This window comes from Humulus lupulus, chromosome 9, assembly GCF_963169125.1.
Source record: "Humulus lupulus chromosome 9, drHumLupu1.1, whole genome shotgun sequence".
Taxonomy (NCBI): Eukaryota; Viridiplantae; Streptophyta; class Magnoliopsida; order Rosales; family Cannabaceae; genus Humulus; species Humulus lupulus.
The window spans coordinates 17,575,096-17,587,620 of NC_084801.1; the positions used below are offsets into that span (position 1 = coordinate 17,575,096).

General features: G+C 34.9%; 1 protein-coding gene across 1 annotated transcript; it reads right to left on the bottom strand.

The window, feature by feature from the left end:
• Positions 1-3,335: 3,335 nt before the first annotated feature.
• Positions 3,336-6,013, bottom strand: LOC133800615 (protein kinase PINOID). Its single transcript, XM_062238618.1, has 2 exons — positions 4,862-6,013; positions 3,336-4,479 (listed from the first exon to the last, which is right to left on the bottom strand). The coding sequence occupies exons 1-2, from the start codon at positions 5,491-5,493 to the stop codon at positions 3,624-3,626; spliced, it is 1,488 nt and encodes a 495-aa protein (XP_062094602.1). The 5' UTR covers positions 5,494-6,013; the 3' UTR covers positions 3,336-3,623.
• Positions 6,014-12,525: the final 6,512 nt, after the last annotated feature.

Here is a 12,525-nt window from a genome sequence, read left to right on the forward strand (position 1 = left end):
GGACAAGGAAGGGGACAGTGCCTTAAAGTGAGCTGCTTCAGCTGCCTGGTTGGCAGGTGGTCACATGGACAGCCCATGTGTTGTCAAAGCTCCCTTCTTTTGTTAGATTCCCCACTCTCATACCACCTCCTATTCGGCCGTGCACTACACGCTCCATACAGCGCGTGGAGAGTGTAGGTCATTACAACCTCGGCTTATGCAAAAGCTCACTTCCCTCTCTCTTTTATTTTTTATATAATTATTTTCTTCCCTTTATTACCCGCTTTTTGGGCTTTGATTTCAACTAAATTATTATTATTCAATGATTTAAAGCCGTTTTAGAAAAAGAAAATAAATAAATGTTTATCATCCAATGATCTCAGCCGTCCGATGATTTTGTCGTAACTCCACTTGATTGCTAAAATTCTCCATAGTGTTTACGTGGCGGGCTATTATGGGGTCCACCATAGTTTTTAATTGAAGAAGAACGTTAGCAATATTACATTTTTTTTTGCTTTATTTATTTATTTATTTTTCCATTAACCAAACAGGCTAGCCTAGTACAAAACTATCAACTTAAGTCAAATGGTCACAGAAATTTGGGGTATTAATTTGATTATATATATTGGTAAAGAATTTAACTTTGGGAAGATAAATTATGATACCTTAATTTGACTTAACTATTTATAGGGTTTACAATGCATGTTCTTGAAACACTTATTGACAATGCATGTTCTTAATTTTAGTGACACGTTATGTTGAAAAAAAAAACCAATTTCAAATAATTATGAAAAAGAATATACATAATTTGAGGCAACAAGATATATATGCTTATATTCGTGGGGTTTTAATAATTTATTATTATTTATAAATGCCCTATGAAAAATGTTTCGTTGTTTGATGAACGATAGTCAATAAAAGTTGAAAATAATAATAATAATTTAAGGCAACAAAATATGCATATATTAGTGGGGTTTTTATAATTTGTTAACGTTATCATATATAAATTTCCTATGAAAAATGTTTCGTTGTTTTATGAACTATAAAGTCATTCAATTATGTTTTTCATTCTATTATAGTTGACATATTTATTTGTTTATAAGTCTAACTATATAAATACAAGAGGACATGACAAAATATGATGCAAAATGTGATACTACCATGAACATTAAATGATTTTTAGAATTTCTCCTATAACTTGAATAGGGTGCATGAATGAAATTTATATATTATGATTTTTAGTTTTTGTCTCTTCTACTTGTTATATATATTTTCTTAAACAGTATTAACCAACAATTTCTTTTTCTGTTGTAGGATTTTTTTTTTGTTTTTGTTTTATTTAAATAATACGATTTAGCAATATGTACATACAACAACTGATTAATAATTTAAACTCTTAGACAATTATATCAACAATAATTTTGTTTTCCCCTACCTTTAGATTCTTTGACAAAAGGGTAATTGCAAAACCTAATATTGTAACATGGGTTCCTTCCAAACAATAATTTACAAAAACCAATAATTGTAAAGGGAAGATGAAAAATTATTGGTATAGGAATTCTCTTTGTAGGTTAAGCCACCCTATCTATCTATCTATCTATCTATCATTAAACTTAGCCCCACATTACAATTAGTACATATATATATATATATATTCTCCATCAATTGAAAGAAGTTATAGTAATATTGGTGGCAATTTTTTCTCCTCATAATACCACTTATATATATAATTTTAACAAAAGATAATATTGTGTTGTTGTTGTACGTGATTACATATATATAACCTAACCTAACTCGCTATAATAAATATATATCCTTAAATAAATTAACAAAGTAATTCAGGCGACAAAGAAACACAAACACAGGCAAGCATATACATTTTAAATGTTTAAAAATAATTCATTAAAAATATACACATATCTTAATATATACATGTATAAAGATTAAATATATAAATTACATGTAAAAATGAAATAAAAAAAATTTAAACAAAGGCATAATAACAAAAATTCTATAAAATAAGGTTAAATTATAAAAACAGACTTTTTTTTTTCTCAAATTCAAGAGCAGCTTCCACATAGGTCCGCCTATATTCCTAACCCAAAAAAAAAGTATAAAAGCTTGTGTTATTGAGTGTTTGAATATTTGATATTTTTTCTATGAAAAAAAATAGTTAAATTGCTTAGCCTTGAAGAATTTAATGTGACATAGAATTTCACAGTTAAAAAACTGAAAATTTAAAGAAAAAGAGTTAGATAAGAGTATTTTTGATAATATTTAAAGCCAGGCGAGAAGATCTTGTTGGTGATAATAAAGAAAGGAGATCTCATCAAGTAAAAACAAATAATGAAGGAGAAGACCTAATGTACATGACAACAAATTCATTGATCCAACCTTAAAGCCACAAAGATGCTGATTCTGAAAACATTGCAGAGACTACTTATAATTTATTTATTTATTTATTTATTGGCAATGCACCTATAAATATTTACAAATAATATATATAAATATAATAATTAAAGTTCCACTACTTGAAAGCCGACCAAATTAGTTAAAATAATACTTTTTTTTTAGTATATGAATAGAAACTTCGATGAACCTTAGTCCCTCTTAATTAATATACGCCAGATCTATGATTATAGTACAAGTAAAGTATTTTGTATACCATATAAAGTAAGTATGGAATGGGAACTCAAAACCCTATTCATGGTCGAGAAAGAAAAAGTAATGCTATTACGTGGCAAATATATACATATCTATACTCTAAAAGTTCATTAACCCTTTTTGAATTGAGTATTATAATCTCGTATTAACCAAAAAAAAAGATTGTATCTGTAAGTATATATATATTATGTTATACGTAGATTTGATATGATAACATATGTTATGTAGTTCACATACGTCTTTTAGTATACACTCAAATTTTCTTATCAAGCCCACGTTCAAAAATAGACTCCAAAGCTACGACATACCCTACACTGTTCTAGCTTATAACATCAAAATCACCAAATCTACATATGATCACAAATAATTGACTCAAAACTACTATTAGCATGGCCTACAATCATAATATTATATTTATCTTATAACCATTTTTTTTCATAATTTGGTTGAGAATCAAATTAAGATAGCGTGAAAATCCAGCCAAAAATAAAAGAAGAGAAAAAGAATTGGTGGTGTTTTTTTCAAGGACAGAACGACCAATGAATTGGATATGGAAGATGTTGAAAAAATAAAGCAGAATACGATCCCCCATTCCCCAAAGGTCACAGTGTTTTTCCAAGGTTCAATACTGTTTGTCTACAAATTTATCTGATCAGAAAAAAATTAAATTAAAAAACTTGGGAATGGGAATATACCCAGAAATATTTTAGCTTTATTTTCTTCTTCTAAAATTATCTAATCCCATTACAACATGAAGACCCTCTCTACCAGACCAAACCAAAAAATAAAAACATTGACAAATGTTAAGAAGCTTTTATCTTTTTCTCAATTCGTTTCACATTCCGAGATATGTTTACGTAAATATACGTCAAAATATCAATACCCAAGGGACAGCTCGAATATACACAACTGTCATTTTGCCAGTGACAAAATCTGGCAGGGCTGAATCGACACGTGGCGCAAATCTCGCCGTTCAAATCTCAGAAGTAATCGAACGCCGTCGATGATTGTCTACTACAACTCCTAATCTTACTGTTATTGTTATTGTTACTATTACTACTTCCGTGAGCACCAAACGGCGTCGTTTTCTGCCTCCTGAGTCCCGGCACCTCCGGCGGCGGCGAACACCTAATCAAGGCCAAGTTCAGACCCTTGAAAAACGCGTGCTTCTTAACCTCGGCAGCGCCGCGCTTCGCCCCGAGACGCCGGGTCGGGTCCTTGTCCAGTAACCCGGATATCAAGTCCCTCGCGTGAAGCTCAAGCGCGCCCGAAGGCGTGGGGGTGGGGAACGCGAGTGGCGTCTTGACTATGTTTAGGAGCGTGCTCTCGTTCGATTGAGCCGCGAACGGCGTACGGCCGTAGATCATTTCGTAGATGAAGACACCGTAGGCCCACCAGTCCACGGCGTTGCCGTGGGACCTACCGGAAGCCACTTCAGGAGAAACGTACTCGTGGGTACCGACGAAAGAGCACGACCTAGCTGTCACTGGCTCGGCCACGAAGAGCCGGTTCGCCGCCGTGAGCGTCTGGACACGGCGCGACCGGAACAACCGGTTGGAGAAGCATGCGAACGGCGACAGGGTTGACGTCGAAGTAGCGGCGCTGCTCGTGTGTGAGCGGGAGTAGGATGGTGTCGATGGGGACGGGACGTAGGGTGGTGAAGAGTCCGGTGATTCAACGGCTGGGACTGCGTCGGAGCAAAGAGAGAGGTCGAAGTCGGAGAGCATAATGTGACCGTCCGATCTGACGAGTACGTTCTCTGGTTTTAAGTCTCGGTAGATGATTCCCAACATGTGAAGATACTCTAGGGCTACCAGAACTTCAGCTGCGTAAAACCTATAAAAAATCATAACCAAAAGAACCGACTTAGAATGAGTTGAATCGGGCGAGTTAGGTCTCGATCTAAGCTGCATGAAATAAAAAACTAGACGGTGATTTTTCAAACTCGTTTCGAACTTAGGAAGTTGTTTGTTTCTAGGTAGAAAACAAAGAGAAAATTATAGTAATTTTCTCAAGAAAAAAAAAAACCCACAGAATATTCTTACTTTGCAGTAGCAAAGCAGACAAAGAAAAGAACATTTCGATCGCATTCGTCGTAGTCAAGTTTTTCTTTTTTTGTTATAAAGAACTCTGAACCAAAAAAGACTTGCAGAGATTTTTGGAATTTTCTTATAAATAATTTATTAAAATTTTATGAATAAGATTGATCGAAATTTACCTGGCGGAGTTGAGCGAAAATCGTTTGCGAGGTTGCTTGTGCCGAAGAGAATGCAAGTCACCACCGGAGCAATACTCCATTACTATGCACGAGAAATGTGAAGCTTCGAACTCGGCGTAGAGAGTTGGAAGAAATGGATGGTCAAGCATCTTCAAGATCTTTCTCTCCATTTCCGCTCTGTGAACCTTCTTCTTTACCGCCAGAACTTCTTTGTCGACAACTTTCATGGCGTAGAAGCAAGGATCAGAATTACGATTGTCGTCGGTTTCCGCTTCGGAGTTTTTCAGTCTGCACAGATAGACGGTGCCGATATCGCCAGCACCTATTTTTCGGAGGACGTTGAAATCGCTGAACGTGAGGCCGGATTTCCGGCCGAACGTGGCGGAACGGATGGCAGAGTAAGCGAAATCTGACGATCTGTGTGGCTTTAACGAGATATTGTTGATGTTTTCTTCCAGCGATGTCGATGTCGATGTCGAGAGCTCGATGGGCGCCGCCGTTGCGGCGCCGTCGAATGAATGTCTACTGTAACTACTACAGCTATCGCTGCTCATTGAGCTTTGGCTTGAATTGGCAGTCTCCAAACTAAGCTGATCACCGTCTGAATCACGGCCAAAACCAAGCTCTAACATCTTAGAGAAGATGCCCCAAAAACCTGAAACCCCTCCAGTTCTACTGCCACCTCTTCCAGTGTGTATATATATTTGTATAAACCGGCGGTCAATAGCGATAAAAAGCAAAGAGAATCGGATTTTTTTAACTGTTCCTTAAAACAAATATATATGGGTTGAATTCGATTTACAACAGAATCAGATACCAGAAAAATCAAAGGAAAAAATTCTTAGGCTCGGCAGAAAAGAATTAGCTGGAAAGAGAGAACCCTTTTTCTATTTTCTCAGAAATACGCCACTACGACTTGTAGTATTGCCAAAACCGCCATTAAAGCAGAAGCTTTGAATGTAGGGGGCAGCCTTTTCAGGGTTTTTCTGACGCGAAAAGAAAAAATAAATTAGGGTTTCCGAACAGATACCAGTTCGTACTACTATTTCACAGAGAAAAAGAAGAGACTTTAATTTAGGTCTTCTCTGGTTTTGGCTTTCTTTGAGTTTTTAGAGAGAGAAACTGAGAGACCAGAGGAGCGAGAAAGAGAGGTTGGAAAAGATAGGGAGGTAGTTGATGAGTATTTATAGTACGTCGTACGGTGAGCTAATAATATATGTCGAATTAACCGCGGTTAAAAAAATGGGTTGAGTTAGTAGACAAACGAAAAGTTACTACTTATTATTACGTTGGTCGGCACGTGAGCGATAATAGAAGAGAAAGTTAGAAACAGTACGGGGCACGTGCGTTCTTGGGTCTTGCGTTTCGAGACGATTTGATGGTGACACGTGTTGGAAACGTCGTCGTTTGGATATTGGCACGTGGCGGAGATTACTTACTGTGATCGGAAAACATACTGCGCGTGCGGTTTGGCTGATGGTGCAGAATAGTGTAAGCTTTTTTATCCACAATTTATTTTCTTTCATGAAACGGGTATTGAAAAGTAAAATGACGAAAGTACCCTTCATCATACTATTTTGTAATTTTATGTTGACTGTGCAGTAACGGTCAACTCCCGGCACCTTTTCCATTGCTTCGTTTTCTTGACTTTTTTATTTGGCGTGAACGTAACTACCGTTTTGTGGAACGGCGGGGAAAGAAGACGGATAAGTAATGAGTAATGACGTAATTGGAGAAATGATTGAATAATTACTAGAGTTTTTTTTTCTTGGTTTTAATTATTAGCTTTTTAATTTTGGTGAAACATTTGAAAATATCATTATTATAGATGCTGACCATTTTTATACTTCCACAGGTAAAATTTGGTAAAGTCATTAAATTGTTTTAGCTGTAATAATAATTTCATTTATTGTCTTTTTGAGGGTAGGATAGGATTTATATTTTTTCTTTTTTGTGTTAGTACTAATATAATATAATAAGGTTGTAGTTAGACTAATTGGCGTAATGTAGTCCAATCAAGAATTAAAGAAACTAATTCATAAGCATTAATGACTTGATAAATATTAACTTGACATGACTAAGCTAAATTAATTCTATTCCATTTTATAATAATGCCAAATCTTCTAAAAGAAAATAATCTCGATATAGTATGGAAAATAATTATAAAATAGATTTTTTAATATTATTTCACAAAAATGGTATTATTTTTCACAAATGAAAAAAAATATCTATTTTATTGAATATTTTTTAAATTATACTAGAATTATTGTTTTTTTTATTTTAAAGTAATTATAGTGTGTTTATTAAACTGTAATTAATTAAATAAAAATTTAATGGAAATAAAATATGGAATAATTATAATCATTTTTTGTATTATGTTATTTACCAAAATTAACTGAAAAGTGAACAAAAATATTTTATCTTGTTTACACGGCCAACAAATGTAAATGGAATGCTTAAATTGATTAAATTACATTTTGTGATAGACAAAAAATAAAATAGTATTTCAAGGACAAAATTGCCTTTTGATTCTAAATTTGTGAAAATAAAAATAAATAAAAGTCATTATCCTTAGGTCTCGTTTGGTTGGAGGAAAGGAAATGAATTAATTTTCATTTCTTTCCTTTGTTTGGTTAGAAACTAAAATGTTGGAATGACTATTCATAAAAAAAAATTCATTCCAATATATGACCAAAAAAATTAAATAATTTTTTATTAATTTTAAATCATATTTCATTCCATTCTCATTCCTATTATTATTATTATTATTATGTTTTATTACTCCTAACTACACGTACCTTAATGGTATTCCTAAAATAAACGAGAAAATTACATAAAATACTAATTTTTGCTAAAAAATTACGTTTTAACAGTAAAACATTTTTTTTTTCAATTTGACGGTTTTAAAGAAATTTTACATTTTTACGATTTTGTCTTTTTTTCTTTATTTGTGTTATTTTTAGGTTTTTTTTACACGTTGTTTTTAGCTTTTTTTTATGTTTAGTTGGTTAAATAAGTTATTTTCAAGTTGTTTTTTTATTGTTTTTCCTAAAGATCGTATATTTGTAATTATGAAACTTTGAAAATCGTATTTTTGAAAACTTGAATGCTTATCTTTAAAGAAAAAAATAAGAACCGTAAAAAAAATGTGTATTTAAGAAAAAATCTTTAAATAAACAAGTCATTGAGGTCTTAGAGATAAGTTATGAACATATATTTGGCTAATGGTCTCTTAACAATTATGATAACTAACTAGGCTCCTAATAAGTTGAACCATCAATTCTTCTTGATGATTAAAAATCCTATTGCCATTGAAAATCACAAATAAATTATTTTACATGATATTTTTCAAGTCATTTTATGATTTTGGGCATCAAAATAATAGTGAAATACAAAAACAAACTTTAAATAGATTAATTATCTCACATTAGTTGTGCTAAATCCAACCTAAAAGGAAAATTTACCGAGTCAATTGTAATAAAACAACATGAATAATTCTCTTTCATATGACACATGCGTATAAAGCAAATAAGAAAATACCATATAACAAATGTGTATAAAGCAATTTTTTTTCTATTTACGTACTGACTTTTATAATATACTATATACATAGGTTCCTTTTTCCTTTTTCTTTATGCCATTTAAATAATGTTTTTTCTAATTCATTTGCAATATGTAGAATGAAGAAAATTTTAAAAATGTAGAGAAATAAAAAATTTAATGAATTCCTCTTATAAGACCACTTCATTATATTTTGAAGGAAAAAAAAAAGTCTATATATAATTGCCATTAGGAGTGTTGTTATACTATTGAATTTTAGTTTTAATTGAAAATACCATACATATTACGAACCAGTATAAAATTATTTATTAAATCTTGATGTAGTAATCTTGAGGTTTAGATAGAGAGGGTGAGTGATCAAATCACCAAAAACTCCAATGACCCATTTAGATAGTATAGGAACCCTCATTAGACTCAACCAATAAGATTAGAGCATTTGATTTGAATTTTGGAGCCAAAAACACGTCACTATACGGTCCTATACGGACCATCCAGGAAACATGTCGCTTGCACCCAGGCAATGCATCTCCACCGTGCAGGCAATGCATAACCTGTTGCGTTTCCAGGGACTTGCGATGCGTCGCCTTCCAGAGGCGACACAACGCAGGTCCTTCTGACTTGGCGCCCCAAAACTTGTCTCAAAACATCCCCAAATACATCCAAACTTTTTGGGTATTCTTATATACTCCAAATAAACACTTTAGACCCAAAAAGATGATTTTTAGATGCCTATACCAAAAGTCAACTTTCACATGTTGAGTTTAGTGAAACTGTTATGGTTTTTGCACCTCTTCGTGCCTAACCAATTTCACTATGTATTTAACCAATCATAATTATCCCCCACTTGGTTAGGTACATCCTCAATCCTCTAGCTCGAACGATATTGGTGCATAAAATAAAGTACATTTTGGGTTTGAACTTTATCATAGTGAAAACACTAGAAAGCTTCTAAGATTTAAGTGTTGTCCTCCCTCAACCTCTCTCTCCCTAAACTTCTCTCTGTGTTTGTGATGGACGCTCGATGGAGGTGGATGAACAACTCGGTGAGGCAAATTGATTGCGGGGTCATGGCGGGAGGAGGCTAGCTTGTATGATCCGATTCAAGGCAACGAAGGCCAACACAAAAGATGCAGATCTGGTCTGCTCCAGTAACAAAGCTCCAGGTCTGGTGCCATCGACTCCATCCACCAAGCTCGACTTCAGGTCCGGTGCCATCAAATTGATCGGTTGTGTTTTTATTGTTTAGAATGTGAGAATCAATGTTCTTATTTGGGTTTGAGATATAGGCTATGTTGCCCATGTTTTCACCTAGTGACACGTGGCACACATTAAAGAGTAATTAAGTCTTCACGGAAACTAAATAAGTCCCATGGAAGCTCCGTGGGAGGTAAGCCTTGCCTCAAGTCAAAGTTCACCACCACCGAAGGAGTGTGTCCTCGTGGAAATTTTACTTCCCAAGGACTGTGTTCCCGGATATTGTTCAAGTACTGTGTTCCCAGTTCTTATATTCAAGTCCTCTAGATCTGCGAGATCCATCCTACGGACGTGGAACAAAGATGTCAGGTGTCAAGCACAGTGAGCCTGGATCACAAGCAGACATCTGATACTTACTGTTACACTGATCGTGGTGTCGATCCCGTACAAGCGACAAGCAGGATGTCTCTTGACGCCGACTGGCATGGGAAAACGTGCTGCTACCCTCTTGACAATGTGAGGAGCGTGTTGCCCAATAAATTAGTGGGTTGGCACCTCATATTGGGCCCACTGAAATACGCAGGGGCCCACCAGCACTTTAACTGAAGGAATTGACCATTTATTGTACATTTAAGTCCCCATTAAGGAGGATAATTGCAATTAGCCCTCATTAGGGAACTAATTGCCCTCAGCCATCTATAAATAGAGCTAGGGCACACTTTGTAAAGGAATGGAGACTTTATCTTCTTGTATTCAAAGCATTGCCAAAACATTGCCTGAAAACCTCCATAGAAGTTTGACATTTGCAAGCATTTATCTAAATACAAGTGACTCGACGAATAGGGTTTATTCGTAACCTGAATCATGTAAAACTCGGTGTCTCAACTTTCATTTTTTTAAGCTTAGTTAATTAGATGTTAGCGAAATAGCTAGTCAACAGGTTCTATTTATTATTGTTTGGAATGTAAGAATCAATTTTTTTATATAGGAACTATTTATTAATGTTTGCAAGAATCCATTTTTTGATATGGATTTGAGATACGAGGTTTAGTGTTCATTGTGAGGCTTTGTTCTTTTTCTGGGTTGGCAGAGACCATCGAGAAACCTGAGTTTGATTTTGTTTGTGTTTGAAGGATGATTTGGATATAGGTTTGTGTTTTGAACAAATTAGACTTTTATTAGGCCAATGAGTTGAAGAAAAATAGAGAAAAAGTACAAACAGAGAATATGAAGGGAAAAAAAAAAAGAAGAGAAGATGAACTAAAGGAGAAGACCTGGGCTTTTAGGTAACGAATAAGAAATAATAAATTGGGAAAGTGTTTTTATTTTTTTTACAAGTTTTAGATTTATTTATGTTTTTGTTTTACTTTATTTTTTAAACTTTTTTTTTATATTTTTAATTAATTGAATTTATTTTAAAAATAATTTTCAAATAAATAATTAAGTATTAATACGTGACCCAATAAAATACAGACATGCATGTCCTTGTTGGCACTTAACAGATTTATGTGGTACTTAACAACCAAGAGTGCTCAGGTGCAATGGAAATGTAACGTGTTGACCGCGTTTTTGGCCAACGACGTGTAGACGTCAAAACGACAAAAAACATTCAAGAGAAATATATGACACAGACAATTTTTATAGTGGTTCAGCCCCAATGTGTTGGTAATAGCCTAGTCCACTTAGAGTTATGATTATAGATCTACACTCAAGATCAGATGAACCCGAGTCAACTGAGTTTCTTTAGTGCAGATGAAATGAATACAATATTTCTCCAGATACAAATATTCTCTCAGAAAATTAGAATCGAATCCTCTTTATGATGACATGGGCCTTGTATTTATAGGCTCAGGATCGTACAAATGATGTCCCCCATAATCGAGATATTTCGCTATTCTCACTATATTCAATTAATAATAATATTCAAAATACAACAGTACACTATTTTTGTGGGATAATCTGAGAGATTCCCGCACAGGTATGACCGATTCTTGTTGAAACCATTACTGGGATCCTTTGCGTAGCACTGTTTTGTCTAGTCGGTCCACATCACACTCAGGAGGAGAACTGAAGGGCCAAAATTCCTCACTGGTCGGCCAAGACAAGTGACTAGTCAGACAAGCACCTGACTAGGCGGACAAGCACATGTCTGGTTGGCTAAGGACATGACTAGTCGGACAAGCACCTGACTGGGTGGACACGCACATGTCTGGTCAGCCAAGGGCATTGACTGTAACGCCCTGGATAGCCAAGAACGTTACACTGTGTACTTATAAAGGTGCAAGACTCGCTAATCAAGTCAGTATTTTAAAAATGTGTCACTAAACATGTAAGAGCTAGGGTTAAAAAGGTTTTGGTCTCAAAAGACTCATTTCATATATTTAAACTATTACAAACAAGGGATCCCATAAGAAAACAGAGTTAAAATAAGTTTACAGACTCCCAAAAGTACATGAGTATTCACTAGCCATACTAAGGCAAAACAGACAGTCTTCAGGTCTCACGTCCTTGTATAAACCTCAACCGTGGCGGCCGAGCACCTGGCTATGTACATTCTGCTCGCTGAGCTCTCCAATCAAGGCTGATCTAACTTGCCCTTGCCTTTACCTGCACCACGTAGCACCCGTGAGCCAAGGCCCAGCAAGAAAACATCTTATACAACTCAATCAATGATAACAGACAATTAAATCATTAAGCATGTATTCCCATCAGATAATCCACAACAGATATTCAGCACATACATTCAGATTCAAGATACAATCTATCACATATTACACTCATATCACATAATATTCAGGGCCGATGATTTAGGCCGCACCCTCTGTTTAACCCACTGACTCGGGCCCGCTTAAACCGAGCTCAGTGCATAATAAGTTGTCCTCGACTACCAGTGGCCGAGCCGCGCCCTG

Excerpts from the sequence above, each read along its gene's own strand:
- LOC133800615 (XM_062238618.1), bottom strand. The coding sequence starts at position 5,493 with ATGTTAGAGCTTGGTTTTGGCCGTGATTCAGACGGTGATCAGCTTAGT. Across the intron at positions 4,480-4,861 it reads TTTTCGCTCAACTCCGCCAG|GTTTTACGCAGCTGAAGTTC; the intron begins GTAAATTTCGAT and ends GATTTTTTATAG.